This window comes from Erythrolamprus reginae, chromosome 2 (genome assembly GCF_031021105.1).
Source record: "Erythrolamprus reginae isolate rEryReg1 chromosome 2, rEryReg1.hap1, whole genome shotgun sequence".
Lineage (NCBI taxonomy): Eukaryota > Metazoa > Chordata > Lepidosauria > Squamata > Dipsadidae > Erythrolamprus > Erythrolamprus reginae.
In genome coordinates, this window is record NC_091951.1 from 167,815,428 (window position 1) to 167,835,844 (window position 20,417).

Sequence of the window (20,417 nt, forward strand, 5' to 3'; positions counted from 1 at the left end):
ATAAATAAATAAAATAAATGTCCTATTAAATGATAATAAATAAATAAAATAAATGTTCTAAGGGTGAAGGTCTTAACCCCATCACCCTGGAGCTGAAGGAGGGGGCATGGAGCTGCAGGAAGCTGTTTTGTCTTTAGAACATGTTTCTCCTTTTCTCACCCAGGGAAACATATGCTTCCTTTTCAAATATCCTAGGATATTTTATTTTTCTAGGATGAGTGCAAACGTCCTTCAATTCATGCACAGTCTTTTTACTTGCTGAGGGTGCAATCTATTTTATAGGGGTTTTTTTGCATGTTATATTTACCCACAAATTAATATAGCCAGAGTTTTGATGCTTCTTTCCCCAGGCTCTTGAAGGGGAAGAGAAATGCACTTTATGGTGGTTTCAACTTCCAAGAAATATTTAACTTCAAAATAATGTGTGTGTGTGTGAGAGAGAGAGTGTGGGGAGGGAGGGGGGAGGGAGAGTGTGGGAGGAACGAACCAGACTTAACTTTATATGGAGTATAAAAATACAGTGGTACCTCTACTTAAGAAGGCCTCTACTTAAGGACTTTTCTAGATAAGAACCGGGTGTTCAAGGTTTTTGGCTAATAAAGAATTCAATTTTGTTCTGCTCTATTCTATTCGTGATTGGATTCTGTCTTTCCCTCCACCTCAGCCTCTGAAAGAGAATTCTAAAGTTTGTCCTCCCCTCCCTCCAACTTAGCAACTAGCGGTTGCATAATGCATTGATCTCAGAGACACTGTAGGTAGTGTTTTGTTAGTACATGGTACATAACCTACTTCGGGATTGCCATATAGTAAACTAACAATGTTGGTCTATGAAAGTAAAGACTGTATCTTTAAGAACTTTGACTGGCTGACTATAAGAGGGCACCAACAACGTTCCCTGTGGGGAGAGTTACTTTGAGATATCTTTGCTTGTAAATTGTATTATCCTAGCTGTGCGCAGTTTGTAATCTATTGCTAATATTGTTGTACATTTGTAAATAATATTGCTAATAATAAGTCTAAGTGTTTATCTGACTTGCAACCACAATTGAGCCCAAAATTTCCACTGCTAAGCAAGACAAAAATGAGTTTTGCCCCATTTTGCAACCCCATAGTTTTTAAATGAATCATTGCAACTATTATGTTACTTATACAGTTGTTAAGTGAATCTGGCTTCCCCATTGACTTTGCTTGTCAGGAGGTCACAAAAAGTGATCACATCACTGCAACTATAATAAATGTAGTTAGTCCCCGACTTCCGTCCACAATTAAGCCCAACATTTCTGTTGTTAAGTGAGACATTTGGGTTTTGACCCATTTTATGACTTTTCTTGCCACAGTTGCTAAGTAAATCACTGCAGTTAAGATAGGGATAAGTGAATCTCGCTTTCCCACTGACTTTGCTTGTCAGAAGGTTGCAAAAGGTGATCCCATGACCTTGGGACACAGCAATGTTTGTAAGAATGAACCAGTTGCCAAGCATCTGAAATTTGGGGATGCTGCAAAGGTTGTTAAGTGTGAAAAGCAGTCATAAGCAGTGGTGGGTTGTAAATTATTTTGCCACCGGTTCCCATGTGGGTAGGTCAAGCCTCCTGCTGCTGGCACTACTGGTTCTAAGAACCAGTCCAAACCTGAAGAAACCGACTGCTGGCCATAAGTCACTTTTTTAAAATTGCTATTGTAACTTTGAACAGTCATTAAATGAACTGTTGTAAGTCGAGGATTATCTGTACAGTTGCCAAGTACCCAAATTCTGATCAAGGCTACAATGGTCACAAGTGTGAAAAATGATCGTAAGTCCCTTTCTGCCATGCTGTTGTAACTTCAAACAATCGTTAAACAGATGGCTGTAAATCGAACACCACCTAGACAGCTGTGAAGCAACAGAAGGGAAAAAGTGAGCAGCAGGTTGAGGTGTTTACATCCGGGAGTGGTTACATTGGGCAACCTGTTTGCTGTGGGTGTGAGAAAAAGCTTTAAAACTTTTGTTGTGTTATTGTCATGGGTGGCACAAGTGGGCATGCTACATTCTGGCTGCATGAGTAAGGAGGAGAGTCTGCTGGCTTCCACTTGTGTTCTGGTTACAGGGGACTTCCTGGAAAGAAAAAACCTTCTCAGGTCCCGTCCCCCCAACTTCTCCTGCAGATTGGCTGGCAACCAGCTGAACCCCATAGGCCACAATGGGTTGGAAGAAGGAAGCAACTTCGGCCTGCTCTAATCTTTACTTTCTTTCTGTCCTTCCTTCCTTCTTTCTTTCCTCCTTTCTTTCTTGTTTCCTCTTTCCTTCCTTCTTCCCTTCTTCCTTCCTTCCTTCCTTCCTTTCCTTTCTTTCTATCTTTCTTTCTTTCTTTCCTTCCTTCCTTCTTTCCTTCTTTCTTTCTTTCCTTCCTTCTTTCCTTCCTTCTTTCTTTCCTTCCTTCTTTCTTTCTTTTCTTTCTTCCTTTATCTTTATTTATTTATTTACATCTACAAGGTAGCAGGTATTGGTATAAACAAAAGCAAAGTAGGTACAGGTAAATTTAGACAGTAGGACAGGGACGGTAGGCACAATGGTGCGCTTATGTACCCCTCTTACAGATCGCTTAGGAATGGGCTGAGGGTGACAAGAAACAGTCTAAAGTTAAAGTTTTGGGGGGTTGGTTTGGGGAAGAAATCACAGAGTCAGGTAGTGCCTTCCATGCATTGACCACTCTTGCTGAAGTTTTATTTTCTGCAATGAATGGTTGACATTAAGTTTGAATCGATTATGTGCTCGTGTATTGTTGTGGTTGAAGCTGAAGTTTATTGACAGGTAAAACATTATGGTAAATAATTTTATGAACTACATTTAGGTCAGATCGAAGGCAACGATGTAGCTCTAAGCTACTTGGAAACAACACGGAGCCCCAGGTCTGTCTGTCTGTCTGTCTCTGTCTGTCTCTCTATCTCTCTGACTTCTATGCCGCCCATCCCCGAAGGACTCAGGGCGGCTTACAAAATATATATCTAAAACTAAACCCTGTAATAAAACCCATTTGTATATAAAAAAGTCCTAATCACATGCACACACACACACCATTCATACAGTTTGGCCATGAAAGATGTACAAATTCATGGCCCCCAGGTCTTCGTGGCCTTGCAGAAGGATAGTAGGATGGGAGCAGTACATACATTGGGGGGGGGGGGGAGAGGATAGTTGGTTCCATAGAGCGCAACGTTTGAGACCCCCAAACTCCCTCACCCCTCAGAACCGCTGGGCGCAGCTAATCAACCCAGCCATGAAGGGTAAGAAGACCTCCCCTGAGATGACTCCGGTTTCGCGCGGGTAACTTCCCCGTTGCGCGCATCCGAGCCTTTTCAAGGCCTCGGCGGTGCAGTTTTTGTGCGCATGTGGCGAAAGTATCTGTTGCGTGTGTCGGGCCGTCCTCTTCTCTCGAACCTCCAGCGAGTCCGGGCTTTTGATTGACGGCGGGGCGGGTCTCCCCGCGCATCGAATGCCACAGGTGATCTCCCCTTCCTGTAGGGCGGGGAGCATTGCGAACGCCTATTCGGGGGGACCCCCCTCGGGTCTGGAGGCCTGCCCGCCCGCCTGTTGCCCTTAGAGACGGGCTTCCCCGGCTCGCGCTCTTCCTCCTTCCCGCGGCAGGGGGCCCAGAAGCGCGCTAGCAGGCGGGAGGGCGGACGGGCGGGCGGAGCCGTCGGGTCCGGCCCGGGGCTGTGGGATCCTCCTCCCGCCTCCTAGCCGCGCGTGGCTCAGACGTCAGGAGGAGCCCAAAGCGGGCAGGAGGCAGCGCCCATCCACACAGCTGCCAGAAGTGTCGGACGGGGCTTGAAAGCCGGTGGCTGGAAGCACCAGCTTCCCGGCTTTGAGGGCGAAGCGGAGGAAGGAGCGAGAGGCGGGAAAGGGGGAAGGAGGAAAAGAAGGACTCGCTCAGGGACGGCGGTGGGGAGGGGGGGGCGTGCGAGCGCGCGAGCGCCATGGCCGACGTCTTCCCACCCTCCGAACCCGGTTCGGGTCCCGACGCTGCTCGGCGCTTCGCCCGGAAAGGGGCCCTTCGGCAGAAAAACGTGCACGAAGTGAGGGACCATAAATTCATCGCGCGGTTCTTCAAGCAGCCCACCTTCTGCAGCCACTGCACCGACTTCATCTGGTAAGGAGAGCCCGCCGAGCCTAACCTCCTCCGACCGCCTCCCCTCCCTCTCTGGGGCGGCGAGCCCCTTCCTCTCCTCAGCCGGCGCCTCCCCTCAGGCGCTCTCCTTCCTCCCGCTTCATCTGGCTTCAACCCCCGCCCCCCGAAAGGCAGTCGGGCTCTTCGCGCCTTCTCTCCCGAGCTGTCTCTGTCCCCCTCCGCCTTCTCCCTTTAACTCCTCCGCAGGTTTCTCCAGGGATTAAACTGTCCGGCCGCAGGAAGAGAGAGAGAGCCCGCGAAGTCTTGGAAAAGCGAGAAAGAGACCCCCGAGAGCGTGACAGGCAGCCAGTGAGAGAGACAGAGAGCGGCCGCTCCTCTCCTCTCTCTCCCTTTCTGAGCTTGTCACAACTTTGGCAGTTTTCCCCAATCTGGTACCTTCCAAGATGTGTTGGACGCCGCCAGTGTGGGTTCCTCCTCTGGAAACCATGGGAGGCGATGCCTCGCGCCTCTAGAGGAGGGCAGTTTGGGGAAAGCACTCTCTGAGTAGGTGTGTATGTATGTGTGTGTGTGTGTGTTGCTGAGCGTGTGGGAATCTGCCAGCACACCATTGCTTGCATACCTGTGAGGAGAGATATTTATCTCTACTTCCATTGAGAAAGCTTTTTGGCCGCTCCTCTGCCTTGCCAGAAAGGCATCCTTATTGCCTGGCCTCTCTGGAGAGGTAATTAAACAGCATTTGGCAGTTGTCAAAAGGCACTTCCTGCATTGAAATCTTCCTTCTCTGTGAACTCCACCACACCCACTGACCACATCAGAAAATGAAGCTATTTGTGAACCAGGTCTGCACTAGAGACATACACACAAATTCAGGTTGATCCTTTATCAGCACGAATTGATTGATTGGTTTTGATCAATTGATATTTTGCTGTAAAAGACATTTTCTCTCTTCCTTCCTTCTAAGAAAGGGATCTTTGTGTAATAATCCTTGAAGGAGAGAACCTGTATAACATTTGTTACCAGTTGCCAGTTTGGGCTTCCCCAAGGTAGCTAGAGGACAGATGGATGGATGGATGGAGAGATAGATAAGTAGGTAGGTGGATAGATGATAGATTAGATGGACGGATGGACAGACAGACAGATGATAGAGATGAGAGATGGATGGATGGATGCCAATTACAGTATATCCCAAGGAAGATACACAACAAATGCTGTTGTTGTGTCTATCATCCCACTTGCTGCTTTGCTGACCCAGTAATGTGCATGACCCAGCATGTGCCTTCCAAAGGTGATACATATATGTTGCATTGATTTATCAGCCTTTAAATCAGTGTTTCTCAATCTTGGCAATTTAAAGTCCACACATCTTCTAGTTGCCAAGATTGAGAAACAGGACTTGGACCCCTCCCTTCTGTGTAACACCTCCTTTCTTTAGAAGAAATGGGAAACCAGGAGGCCTTCATATATTGCTGAACCACACCTCTCTGCATCTCTTATCACTATTTCAAGGTCAGAATTGTCTCGAAGCCATTGTAGGAGAAGATCAGATGTAAAAAAGATACTTTTCCAGATCTGGATAACTGTAGGTTCCTTGTCTTGCTTCTACTCAGGTATTGGCTGACATGCTAAGATGAAGAAATTTGCTCTCTGCTCTTAAAAAACACGTTGTCCTCCGATGCCCACATTTATCTTGTTCATTCATTGAACTGAGGTCATTTCATAAGGGGTTGATAAGCATTATTGCCTTTATCTGCCCCTTCCTGGTAGGGCGTACTGATGGGTAACAACTGTTCAACTGCTACTTCCTAAATTAATAAGAAAAATTTACTGAGTCCCTGACATCACATCAGAAACTGACACAAATTATTTTTTCTTCCAACATAGGGATTATACTAGCATGTCCAAAAGGTTAATCTAGGCTGAAAATAAAATAGAGGTAATAATACCATTATACATGTCTTCTGTGAATAATAGCAGATGTTCAAATTTAGGGCATCACTACTTTCCGAAATGCAGTGGGAACGTAGAAATGAGAACCTTGCAAAAACAAAAAACACACACCACAAACTCCTTAAGTATTTTTCCTAACAATTTCTTCCTTAGACCTAGACTTTTTTTGGGAAGACACCTAGCCTTTCTGGCTGCATTCACATGACATACTTCCTACTGATCAATCCACAGTTCACATAGTGTGATGGGCAGAACGCTGCATCATGAGCTAACCATGAGCTAGACATGAATGTGATTGCTTGTTTGTGTAAAGGAAAACTTATTTATACAAAACTTACACAACTACTATGTACTGGCTAGTGAGACTTTCAGCTGTAGTTTTGTAAAAGAGATTATTTCCCTCTCCCACCCCATAAAAAAAAAATTCTGGAGCTCTTTCGTGCTCTTCTTGAATTCTGTATTGATTGTCTAGCTAGCCCATTCATCTGCTTTATTATTATTATCCTTTAGAGACTTTGTTTCTTCTTCTTCTGTCTGATTTGTGTTGCTCTTTAATGAAAAGCTTTCAGTTTTCACTAGCTACAGTATTCACATAACATGCTAATCTACAGTTGACATTCAAGTATTTTCATAGAACTTGCGAGGTAATTCTTGGACCACCCTTGGACAGTTGTTATATCCAACACATTTAAGGGAAACCCACACATATGTTGCCTTGAATCCCTTTGAGAAAAAGTGAACTGTAAATAAATAAAAACATACTGAGCTACAGACTAACTACCTGTAAATACAACATGTATGAACCTACCCATTATGCCTCATTTCATGCATTTATTGATTACACATAGATATATTTGGTACTCATAGTTTGTAATTGCACGTAACACTAAGTCTTGAGTTTTTAACCATGGACTGTTCAGTCAGCGAAATTAGCAAAACAATAATAGCTCATTTCTGTTTAATTTTTCCTCAGTCTCTTTTGCCAGAACCCAGAATTGTTTCTCACCCCCCAAAAAGTCAGGAATAAACCACAAAGTCATGAATAAGCAATGACAGACAGTTAAATCTGGTGGCTACGGCACCAGGCTAAAAACTAGGAGAGTTTTTAGCCGGATGAGTTCTACTCCTGCCTTAGACATGAAAACTAGCCTGGTAATTTTGAGCCAGTCATCTTCCCTCAGCCGAGCCTACCTCATAGGGTTGTTGTTATGAGGACAATAGGAGGAGGAAGGAGTGTTGTATATGTTCACCACCTTGAGTTATTTGTACAAATAATAAAAGCAGGATAGGAATAAATATTTTTTACATGACAGTTCAGATTTATAACAATGACAGTAAAATTTATAATAAAACAACATTTCAGATTTCTGACAAACCAGAGTTTGAAACCAGTAGTCTCCATAGTTTCAAACTGTGTTTTCATTGCAAGAATTATGTATGTTGCTTGATGGATCCACATCTTATTCTAAGAGTAGAAAAATCAAAGTATATAATCATTTTACTGAATTTAAAGGGCATGCAATATGAGTTGCTATTTCATTTTCTTGTTCTAATAAGGCTTAGTCTAAAAACAAGACCTATAATCATTTTTTAAACTTAAGCATAACTGTGGTGGATTTCTGAATTGGATCTTGGAACATGTTCGGGGAATGTTAAAATCTCTCCCACTTCCACCCCAGAAGTTATTTGAAACCAACAGGTCTGTCTTTTCATTGAAAGGGCAAAAACACTGCATGTGTATTTCCTTGAGAAACCAATTTGCAACACTCCATGTGTTGATAACTAATAAACATGATAGTGAAAAAAAATGGATTCCCTTGCTGGTGTTTCAATTAAATTCTACGTCTTTTTAAACAAAGACAAAAATAACAGATTTACCAATTCATGTGTAGTTTGCATCTAATTTATCAGCTGTCATTTGGCTTTTACTCTTCATCATGTTCATTTATAGAGTTCTTAACTAATTAATAGTTATTGGAGGTCAAGTCTTCATATTCGAACAATGGAACTAAGGGTTAATTTCTTTTTAATATCAATATATGTTAATAACTGAGCATTCTGTATTTAGCAAAAAAGAACTAAGATTTCATAATTTTAATTATGGTTTATTATCCTTGCATAAAATTGGTGATACATGGGGTACCAATAATTTTTGCTATGCTTTTTAGGCTAGGGGAATCACTTACATAAATCAAATTTCTATTCATGATTATTTATTCTTAAAGAAGCCAGAATCTGAAAACTGTTCTCTCTTGCTTCTTTTGAGAATAGTAAGCCAGGAATTCTATTAAGATATGGTAGTTATGCTAAACACATTATACATAGAGTCTGCGGAGAGGGGCAGCATACAAATCTAAATAATAATAATAATAATAATAATAATAATAATAATAATAATAATAGTAATAGAGGTTTCCTAATTTGTTTACCTATGTATACTGAGCAGAGATGCAACAGGTTTTCCATACTCTTAATAGCCATTGTGGGAGACCTGTACTACTCTGGATGGGAAGAAATCAAGAGGAGTTTTGTAGCACCTTTTCTCGCTCATAAGCTTAAAGGGTGCATAGAGTGTCTAGACAGATGTAGGAGTAAATTTGGAGTGAGGTGGGTGGGGGGGGGAAAGAAAGGAGAAGACAGAGTAGTTATGCAAATACAGGTTATATGTCAGACAGATTACAAGTATTTTACCAATTAACAATTACAATCTGCTAAAAATACATTGTGGGTTTCCTGCACTGGCATGCCCTGGAAAATGAAAATGATCTGATTTTATGCTGTCCTTGTTTTGAATCCTCATGTCAAAGTTGTGTCCGTTAATTTTTTTCTGCAAACTTCCCCCACCCATTTGACCTACATAGAATCCAGAGGGGCATTGCTGACAGATGATAGCATATTTCACATTAGAAGGAGAGCATGTGAAGGTGACCCTGACTCTGTGTGTGTGTGTGTGTGCACGTGCGTGTGTGTTGGGGCCTAGGATAGTGAAGATTTTATTTTATTTATTTATTAAATGTTTATGCCACCCATCTTACTGATAGAGCGACTCTGGGAAGTTTACAATAAAATAAAAAGTTTTTTTTTAAAAAGATAAAGCAATTAAAATTGGGAGAGTTAACTAGAAAAGCTAAAAAAACAAGATGATGTTGGGGATCTTCTCCATTAGCCCTCCCCAATTTAAGAGGCCCCTGTCCGTGCACCAGGCCAGGTGGCAGAGCCAGGTTTTCTGAAAGACCAGGAGCATGGGTACAGATTTCATCTCTAGTGGAAGAATATTCCAATAGCACTTAGACTTATATACCGCTTGACACCCCACTCTAAGTGGTTTACAGAATTAACCAATTGCCCCCCTCCCCCCCCAAACAGTCTGCACACTCATTTTACCAACCGTGGAAGGATGGAAGGCTGAGTAAACCTTGAGCTGGTCAGAATCGAACTGTTGGAGTGAGCAGTGAGTTAGCCTGCAGTACTCTATTCTAATCACTGTGCCACCACAGCTCAGTAGAGAAGACTCTGGTCTTGGAAAAAACCCCACCCCACAACTGAAGTTAAGTGAGATATAAACAGTAATGGGCTGCTGCCCCCAACGGGGGGGGGGAGTGGGGGTAATTTATGCACCATTTATTGAATACTTAATAGTTTTTTTTAATTGTCCTCTAGTACCTTGGTATGATCCTTAAGTACATTTAAAATAGGAAATAATTAAATAGTATGTTTTCACCCATAAACACTTTAATCATTTTAATCATTATGTACAGCTGCACGTTTATAGCAATTAAAGAAAATTGAGCTACTTGCCTAATCTGTTATCATACTGAACCTTGTGGGTTCAGTACAAAACCTTTAAATGTTACTGTGGTCCTCAACAAATAATGCTGTCTATCTTCTCCGTACTGAGAGAGCGGGCCCAGAAGTCACGTTGGTTGCTCACTGTCCAATTCGTCGGGACTGAGCCTTGTCTTTTAAAAGCCTGCTGGATCTGCCCCTTCCCCAGAATTCGCTCGGTCCTGCATTCAGCGGGACTTCGTGGTGGCTCGTTCCTCTCCAATAACACCTTCCCTTCGTCCTTTTCCTGTTCAGATATGTTGCTCGCTGTCCAATCCGTTGGGATCGAGCCTGCTGGATCCGCCCCTTCCCCAGAATTCATGAATCCGTAGACATAGGCTCAACTGTGGTGGCTCACTTATGTTCAACTCTCATGATAGGAAAGGAAACAGGTTAAAGGAATAACCATAGTGAGAAAAGAAAAGGGAGGGAAGTGACTGCTGTACCCGCTCATCGTACGAGAAAAGGCGTTCAGGTAAGAGATTAATGCCTATTCTCCGTACTGAGAGAGTGGGTCCAGCAGTAACGTGGGACATACCCAATAGATGAGTCCCTAGGGAGGGATTAGTTCACTATTGTGAGAGATAACGGATTGAAGGGCTCCTCTGCCGAAGGCAGCATCCGTTAAGCGTATGAATCTATTTTGTAGTGCCTTATGAAGGAGTTTGGAGAGGCCCTAGTAGCTGCTTTGCAGACTTCTTCCAATGGAGCTTGAGTTGCTCATGCGGCAGATGTGGCAGCACTTCTTGTGGAGTGTGCTGTGATACTCCTAGGTACGGAGAGGGAAGCTGACTCATAAGCTTTTGAGATGTTTTTTTTATTTAAAAACTTATCATGGTCGGTAAGCCATTCCCACCCAGTCACATGACCTTTAAGCCACCCCCCAGTCACATGATTGTCAAACCACTCCCACATAGTCACATGTCTGGCAATACACCCCTATCCGGTCACATGACCATCAAGCCACACCCACAAAATAAGCCACCCCCACAGCGGCAGTAACAATTCTGGCAGCCCATCACTGGATATAAGTCTGTTCCGCTGGAATGATTGGATAAGCTAGTCTCATTTGGATGAAATGGCTCCTTGGGCCACAACATGCTGTTTCTTGATGCATTGTATGGCAAACCTCAATGTGAAGTGTGTGTGTGTTCCTGCTGCATTTTCTTTCTTCCAGTTTTCTTTCCCTCCCTCTTAAGTTACTCAACTTCTGATAAGTACATGAATTCATGTAGGGTTTTTTGGCAACAATTCAGAATAGTTTGCTATTCCTTCCCACAAGGTGGCTTTTCACTGCTGAAATTCCCTGGGGGTTATATCTATGTACATTCACATATACACACTGCTTATTATGGGGAAATAAATGTGCGATATATTTAGGACCTTCATCAAATTCAGTGTGAAGCGTATATAACTGGGTTTTTCTTAAAGTCAAATGATTTGGCAATTGTCAAACAAGCAGTGTAGCCTCTCTCTTTTTTGGTCTTTATTAATGAAGACACTAAAGAACAGCACTGGGTTTGTGTTACTGCACTCACTTTTGATGGAAGGAGGACTTAAAATGCTTTATAATATATATATTATAATAATGTACTGTACAATACATATTCGGTATTATACATAAGTATTGGGAGAGAAGGAATTCGGAAGATTTATGATGGTCTTAGAGTACAGGTGAGACAAAATTCTCCACATAGCAAAACTCAATCCAGGTAATAAATTCCACTGGGAAGTCCCAAACTTTTATTGTGTAAACTAAGTGAAACTATGTGGTTAATCATGCTTATATAGATTGTTCTTTTTAGATGACTATCCATGGATTGCATCCAGACTAAATTAGTTTAACTGATAGCCACCAAAAGCAATTATGCGCCTTGTACAGTACTGTATATGGTCTTATAGGGTGTGAAATTTAGTTCAGATTCAATCATATAAGTGACCCAGTGTACTCCTCCTTTATGTACATCTTGCTACCAAAGCATGACTATGTATTCAGGTATCACTAACAATTTACATTAAAATCATCTTGCTTTTACAGTACTTGCTTCTGGTAGTTTGTTTAGCTACGGGCGGACTCAATAAACAAGCACTGTAAGATGATTGAGAAGTAGAGTTTCCAGGATGTAGTCTTTGTTTAAACTAACTAAAGGCACCTTGCGTTGAAGATAGTGATACTCTCAGAAAGCTTTCTTTGAAGACATTTTGAATTTAGGAAATAACAGTAGAGAGCAGAGTGGCTCTTGTTCCATAGCATGTGAGCATCCAAAAAATAGCAGTGTCTGCTTACTTAATCATAGTTTCCTTCCTTCCTTCCTTCCTTCCTTCCTCCCTCCCTCCCTCCCTCCCTCCCTCCTTTCTTTCTTTCTTTTGAGATTTATTTTGCCCCCTATTTGCACATCGTGACTCAAGGCAGCTTGCAAAAATATAAAAGCATCATATAAAAACCAATAAAACTAATAAAATAGAGAATGATAGATAATAAAATAACCCCACCCCTGCAACAACACATCACACAAGCCTTTCAATAGGCTCCATCCCACTCTGGGTTCCCCCAGGCCCTCTGGCAAAGCCAGATCTTCAGCACCATCCAGAATTCAATTCAATTCAATTTATTAGATTTGTATGCCGCCCCTCTCCATAGACTCAGGGCGGAAAAGAGTGTCAGAATGAGAGGCCATTCTAATCTCTAGGGGAATGATGTTCCAGAGAGAGAGAGCTACCACGGAGAAGGCCCTTCTTCTGGATCCCACCAGGTATATCTCCCTAGAGGATGGGACCCACAATATTCCCTGCCTCCCTGCTCTGGTGGGTCAGGTAGATGTGACCAGCAAGAGACGGTCCCTTGGATAACCTGGTTTAACCATGGTTTATGGAATTACCCACATTTTCTGATTTCACATAACATGTTGAATAGTAAATATTGGCAGGGTTTGCTAAGACATTAAACTAAAATCTGATTGTCTGCTTTGTTGTTCTCTTCAAAGCCAGGTACTTTGGTCTGAACGAATTGGAATAAATGTATATTTTAAAGATGATAAATAAAGGAGCAGATTGGATTTTCTCATATGTACAATACATTCAAGGAAAACTAGTATATTATACATTGTACACAGTTAAAACTTTGTATCCCAGAGATTGGTAACTCTGTTGTCTAATAGAATCAGAATACAAAATATCTCCTGCAGCTTGTCTGAACATCCTGAATTAAAGTATAATCTGTCCCTTGGGGGAACTCCTACAAGAACTACTAAGAGTAACACCACTGAACACAACACATTTCAAAGAGAGAAGAGGTTGCTCTATTATTGGCTATGTAATTTTTTTCCTCCTCTGTATACTTGTTGAAAATACCCTGTATGGGCAGTGGCAAGAAACAAAAGACATAGGAAAAATTGATAACCGTCCCTATTTTATATACATGGATTAAAAACAAAGTCACAAAGGAGAAAAATAACCAGTGATTTGAGAACTGAGAACAGAAAAGAAAGGAAAAGGTTATGCAGAAGTTAAATTATCCATTGATTGTGTGGTCAAGTTCAGAGGGATAATTATTGCATTTTAAGAACTACAGTACTTTGATGTTACATTATGAGGAAATTCTTCTTGTACAACTTGATTTATATATTGCTAAATTTGTACTCCACCTTTACTTCACAAGCTCAAAGTAGTACTTATATTAGCTCTGCCTCTCTTCTTAGAACAAATAGGTTAAATGGGGAGACAGAGAAAGAGAGACAGAAGATTGTATCTCAGAAGACATTTAATTACTACAATTTATCAAGGATGCTAGCAATCATTAAACAGTATGTTTCAGTTAATCAGTAGTTTAGGTTGTCCTCAACTTACAACCATTTGTTATCGATGACCATTTGAAATTACAAATGGGGGAAAAACATATGACTGTTTCTCACAGTTAAAGTAGAAAAGGTAGCATCCCTGTGGTCACATGATCAAAATTCAGATACTTGGCAACTGATTCATATTTATGACTGTTGCAATGTCCCTGGGATCACTTAGCTGTGGCAAGAAAGGTCATAAAATGGGGCAAATTTCATTTGACAACTATTTTGCTTAGCAACAGAAATTTTGGGTTTATCGTATTTTTCATAGCATAGGATGTACACTCCTCCCCCCAAAAAAGAGGGTGGAAATGTTGGTGCGTCTTATACACAAAATGTAGCCATTTTTGCTGCCCCAAAGCCCTGTCCCCTGCCTGCAGAGAGCTCTTGGGTGCTGAATGTCCCTGGTTTTTCAAAATGTTTCATTTTTTGCCTGATTTTTTTAAAAAAAGGGTTGGGCAAAGGGTCTGGGGAGCCTGCAGAGATCTCCTGGGGACTGGGAGGAAGGCAAAAATGCCTCTATTTGTGTGAAAAATGGTCGAAAACCATTTTTGTGGAAAAATGGTTTTCCACAAAAAATGGGGGCATTTTTGCCATCCCATAGCACCGAAGAGCTCCCTGCGGGCTTCCCAGATCCTTTGCCTACCTAATTTTTGTGAAAAATGGTCTGTTTTTTTCAAAAGTGGATCTGGTTTTGCCTTCTAATTACCCCATCTAGCATGACTAGAGGAGGAATTCTGGGAATTGAAGTCCACTAGTCTTAAAACTGTCAGGTTTGATGACCCCTGGGCTAGGAGTCAGGGGTGCAAGGGTCTCCAAACTTGACAAGTTTAAGACTTGTGAATTTCAACTCCCATTCCTGAGCTAGCATGGCTGGAGGAGGAATTTTGGTTGCTGAAGTCCACTAGTCTTAAAGCTGTCAAGTTTGAAGTTTGTAAAAAGTGTACATGTTTGTAAAAAGTATTCTGCTACACAGGCATTTTATTAAATAATATATTACTACACCATTTGGTTCAGAATTTTCCTTGTTTTCCACCTCTAAAATCTAGGTGTGTCTTATACTCTGAAAAATATGGTAATCGTGGTTGTAAGTTGAGGACTACCAGTATTTATCAAATACAATGTTATTGGACTAAAGGAAAAGCATCTGTAATTTTATGCTGGCTATTTTTTCTGGGTAATTCTTACATGTTGAATATTTTTACATTTATTTTTAAATATGTATTCAATGAATATTTTTTTATTTATTTGAATTATTTGTATTCAAAATAGGCACATTACAGAAATGGTAATCAATAAGCACAAATTATTATTTTTTTAAAGTTTAAGTCTGCTGCCTTGAGGCAGTGGGTAGAAATCATGTTTATTATTAAAAGCTTAAGTACTACCCTGTGGTAAGGACTAATAGCTGTTTTTAACAACATCAGTAAAGATAGTTTTGTAGCATTATTATTTTGTGTCTTCAGAGCTTGCTAACATTTGCAGAAGTAAGGACTTTTGTTTTGTTTTGTTTTTGAAGTGGCCAAAAAGAATTTGTGGTCCTAGTTACTGATAGGTAACATTAATACACACTGATAATCTATATTTAAACTCCTATGGTTTCAAAGGTTCAAATTTATTATTACAGTCATAGACCAAAACAAATAAAAACACTTAGTGAATACACAATCAAAAGTTGTAGGATAAAATGATAAATAACAGATAAAAATCCATGATAAAATCCAGTCTATCAATTATGCATTGTCAATTCTACTAAAATTATAATCCATAAACTGTGAGGTCTATATTCAGTTTGCTACTATTAGGGAAAGGAATAAACAAAGTTGCCACATTGGTCGTATCAGTTAGCTAAGGTGTATTAGGCACTTAAAAGCTGGCCACAAATGGTATACAGTGTTCCCTCGATTTTCGCGGGTTCGAACTTTGCGGAAAGTCTATACTGTACCACGGTTTTTCAAAAGTATTAATTAAAAATACTTTGCAGGTTTTTTCCCTATACCACGGTTTTTCCCACCCGATGACATCATATGTCATCGCCAAACTTTCGTCTGCCTTTAATAAATATTTTTTTTAATAAACTTTAATAAATAAACATGGTGAGTAATGATCTGAATGGTTGCTAAGGGAATGGGAAATTGCAATTTAGGGGTTTAAAGTGTTAAGGGAAGGCTTGTGATACTGTTCATAGCCAAAAATAGTGTATTCACTTCCGCATCTCTATTTCGTGGAAATTCAACTTTCGCGGGCTGTCTCGGAACGCATCCCCCGCGAAAAGCGAGGGAACACTGTGCACACACACACACACACACACACACATTTATGTATGCACACATATACACACATATACATATATACGTATATAGTTTGCTCACAGAAATAAAGCCGACAGAAGCCTCTTGTACATATGAAACATAATTGTTTACCATTCTGTGGTCTCTGAAAAATTCTTCCTTGCAGCTGGATGTAACTAAGTTAAATATCTCAGTGGGATTGCAACTATTTTACTTGGACGCAGCATTGCTCTTCCGCTGGGACCTTCTCTCTCTCCCATGACCCGTACGTTGTTAGTTGCTGTCAAGTCAATGTCAACTCGACGTGACCCAGTGAATGGTTGCCCTGAACTGTGCTCATTTCTTGATGGCTGATCCTTGCTAGGATGGCAGCAGGGGCCACTGTTATTTTACCAACCCTTCACCCTGCCACTCTTTCCCTTTCGTATTTTCTTTCAACCCGACTGAGCATGAGGTTTTATTTCGGTCTCTTTGCCTGAGGTGTCCATAGCATGATGTCTGGTCTTGCCGTTCAAGCTTTTTGTGGTTTAGCTTTGATTTTCTCAGTATTTATCAGGCAATCCCTAATATCTGCGGTATATTTACTCAAAGGCTTGTGGGTTCCCCTCCCACACTTTGTCCTACACCTTTATGGTCCAACTTGCACATCCATATTATGTTCTTGAAAATATCGTGGTCCAAACAAATCAGATCTTGGCACACAAGGAAATTTTTCTGTAGTTAAAGAACTTGTTTAGGCCTTACAGAGCCATTTTCCCAACAGTATTTCATCATTTGGGTGCTTATAGTTTCATTGCTTATCCAAGCCAGTTGAAGTTGTCAGTTGTATATATTTTCTCTCAGTCAAGGATGAAATTAGTGACATTACTCGTTGTTAGAATCTTTCTCTTCTTTCATTAAAGTGCAGGCCTGTTTGGAGACCACGGTCCTTGATCTTGATAAGCAGTTAGTTCAGAACATTTTCATACACATCCAATAATTTGGTATCATAAACACAACAACTTTCACTATACTTAGTCCTTATATCTTTTATAAGCATTAAAAATCCAACAATAAAATCAACAATGCAGTAAAACAGTAATATCTTAAAAACCATGCATGTTTGCAGTCAATCTAATACCAGTTGTTCTTTTTTGAAGGTTGGGGAATCCTTTAGAACAGATTGTGAATGGGACTGTTGCCCTTTTCCATCTGGAGTTGTTCAAGTTGGTTATCACTTCTCTCTTTATTTTCATGAAAAGTTCAGTAGGGAAACCTGATTTTTAGGCCATAGATAGAAGGTGGAAGTCAAGCCATGAACTCCAAAGAACTCAGATTAAAAAAAAGAAAAAGAAAGCCAATGTTGGCTTAAAAAAACAAGAGAAAGAGCCCCAGGAATTGAACCTCAGAATTGTTAAAGGGCAGTTTTTTCTGTGGGCCACCATATACAACCACAAATAATGGTTGGAAACTAATCAAAGAGAGAAGCAATCTGGAATTAAGGAGAAACTTCCTGACAGTGAGGACAATTAACCAGTGGAATGATTTGCCTTCAGAAGTTGTGGGCGCTTCATCACTAGATGTTTTAAAGAAGGGATTGAATAGCCATTTGTCCATAATTTCTCAGTTGGTGGGACCTTGGGGAAGAGCCTTCTCTGTGCTGGCTCCGGCCCTGTGGAATCAGCTGCCCCCAGAGATCCGCACTGTCTCCTCCCTACCAGTCTTCCGGAAAGCCATTAAGACCTATCTTTTCCAGCAGAACTGGAATTAGATTGACCGCAGGTATTTATGATATTACTGTTTTTACTGCATTGTTGATTTTATTGTTGGATTTTTATTGCTTTTTTTACTATTGTTGTATTTATGACTGTTGTTAGCCACTCGGAGTCCATTTTGGAGTGAGTGACGTATAAATGCAACAAACAATTGTATAGGACCTCATGCTTGAGCATGGGGATGGATCAGAAGACCTCCCTAGGTCCCTTCAAACTCAGTCATTCCGTATTCTGTTGTATGTATGCTTCATTAATCAAATTTTGAGTTTGGAGTAAGAGAAAGTTTTTCGGGTATTCCTAGAGGACGCTTTTCTGACCATGTCGATATATAGTATATCCATATATTTGGCATGCTCCAATGAAATTCATTAACCCAGAATCTGATGGCCTGGGTTATAAAAAGCTTTAAGTTTAATACATTTTAGTTCCAGATGATAAAATGTTTCTCTACTAGAGGAATAGGTTTGGGCATAGAGTGACTCTTAGGTAATTATGAAACATACATCTCAGATATTTATAATGATTATTATTGAACAATCAAGTAGTATTATTTTTGAGACAGGTTAAGGACAACATTCAAATGCTTTAGTTATTTTATGAGACTGCTCATGCACCAATGAGAGTTTGGGTGTTTTACAGAAGTATGGAAGTATATGACGTGTCATGACATATGTCACCATATGTCATGCACGCAATAATAAGAAATTGGAAGGTGTAGAGCAGCAATTATTGAATCCAAGTAACTTAAATGGCTACTTTTAATTAATGTTAAATATAGAATGCTGGGATCCATGATTCCTGTGAGAATGAAATTCATGGAATTGTAGCTGCTTTCTAGTGTTTTAGGCATTATCACACCTTCCAACTACATTTCCCAGAAAACCTATCGGTTGGGTGTCCCAAGGGAAGATGGGAGTGCCATATTTTTCCCTTTCCCCGCCTCCCTCTGACCCTTGCATCCAATCGAATGAAGGCTCCATCTGACAGGCGAGTTGCTGCTTTGAAACTGAGACTAAAATGTGAAATCTCTTAATGGCAGTGGGCAGTGAGGGAAGGGTGAGGGAGGGGCTTAGATGCCTGCCAGTAAAGGTAGGTCTAGCTGGGGTTCACTGGTAGTGGGTGGATGCACTCTTTCCCCCCCTGGGGAGGGGGCTCTAGAGGACCTATCAGGATGAGGAGAGGGCCACAATTTTCCTTATAGTCCATGACATCCTTTGTTCCCCTACTTCCCAGCAAAATGGCAGGGAGTTCCGTGGGTCAGCCAAAGAGGAGTGATTTCTGATGCTCCCTGCCAAACACAATAAGTGGGGAAGCTACTCTCTTTAGTAAGGAAATATCTCTGAAATGATGACCCCGTAGATCAGGGGTCCCCAAACTTTGTACACAGGGGGCCAGTTCACTGTCCCTCAGACTGTTGGAGGGCCGGACTATAAAGAAAACCCTATGAACAAATCCCTATGCACACTGCAATACCTTATTTAAAGTAAAAAACAAAATGGGAACAAATACAATATTTAAAATAAAGAAGTAATTAAATAATTAAGTAATAAAGTAATTTATACTTCTTTATTAACAAGTAAATTTAAACTTAAATCAACAAACTCCCTCCATTTCTCCTTCCTTCCCTCGCTCCCTCCCTCCTCTCCATTTCTCTCTTCCCTCTCTCTTTTCTTCCTTCTCTCTCATTTGTTTCATTTTCCTCTCCCTCATTTTCTCTCCCTCATTTTCTCATTTTTCTCTTTTCTCTCTCTCTCTCACTCTTTCCATCTATCCCCCCTTTCTCTCTTCCTCTCTATCTCTCCCTCTTTCTCTCTCTCTTTCTTTCTCTGTCCCTCTCTCTTTCTCTCTCTCACTCATTTTCTTTCTCTCTCCCTCTTTGTATCTCTCCCTCTTTCTCTCTCTCCCTCTCTCTCTCTCTCCCTCCTATTCTCCCTGCCCCTTGCCTCTGTACCGCCTCCTCGCTCAGCAGCAGACTGCTGTGAGTTGACAGGAGATTCGGAAGCTTATTATATCTATTGATAAAATCTCGTGGGCTGCCGCGGGCCGGATAAATTGCCTCAGCGGGCCGCATCTTGCCCCCGGGCCGTAGTTTGGGGACTGCTGCCGTAGATGACTGGTGGCTTCTGTATGTGTTTGTGTATCTCAGATTATAATTCTTTTAGTAATACAGCGAATTCTTACAAAGGCAACTGCTGATCAAATGTAAGTGTCTACAAGAGTGTTTTTTGTATTTTTCAATGTAAAGGATAGAAGGTCTGGGATGAAAAAGAACGAGGAGGGAAGATGGATAAGACTATAGGAAAACTCCCGATAATTGAATATCTTGGCTTGTGGATCTCATATTCAACTTCTATAGAAAAGTTGTCCACTGTCTTCCATATCGTATTGACCTATAGCCCCTCTAATTCTGAACAGGGATCAGATTCTAGGGGAATTGGAGTCTAATTTATCTACAGAATGCCAGGTTATCAGAGCCTGAATGAGACACATCATCATTCAATAGCCAAATATGACAGTGCTGTACTTTTGGACTTTAAAAGTTGCAAAGATAGTTTAATCATTAATTATCATACCATCAAGAGGAATCCTAAGAGAGTGATATGAATCATTACATTGTCAAAATAATGTACTTGGTGTGTTTTGTTTTGTTTTTAA

General features: G+C 41.0%; 1 protein-coding gene across 1 annotated transcript in view; it reads left to right on the forward strand.

Annotated features, from left to right (window-relative positions):
- Nucleotides 1-3,440: 3,440 nt before the first annotated feature.
- The window catches only part of PRKCA (protein kinase C alpha), a 230,974-nt gene continuing 213,997 nt past the window's right edge, over nucleotides 3,441-20,417 (forward strand). The window contains exon 1 of the mRNA XM_070740327.1: nucleotides 3,441-4,127. Within this exon, the coding sequence (XP_070596428.1) occupies nucleotides 3,955-4,127 (173 nt within the window). The 5' untranslated portion in view covers nucleotides 3,441-3,954. The remainder of the gene's footprint in view (nucleotides 4,128-20,417) is intronic.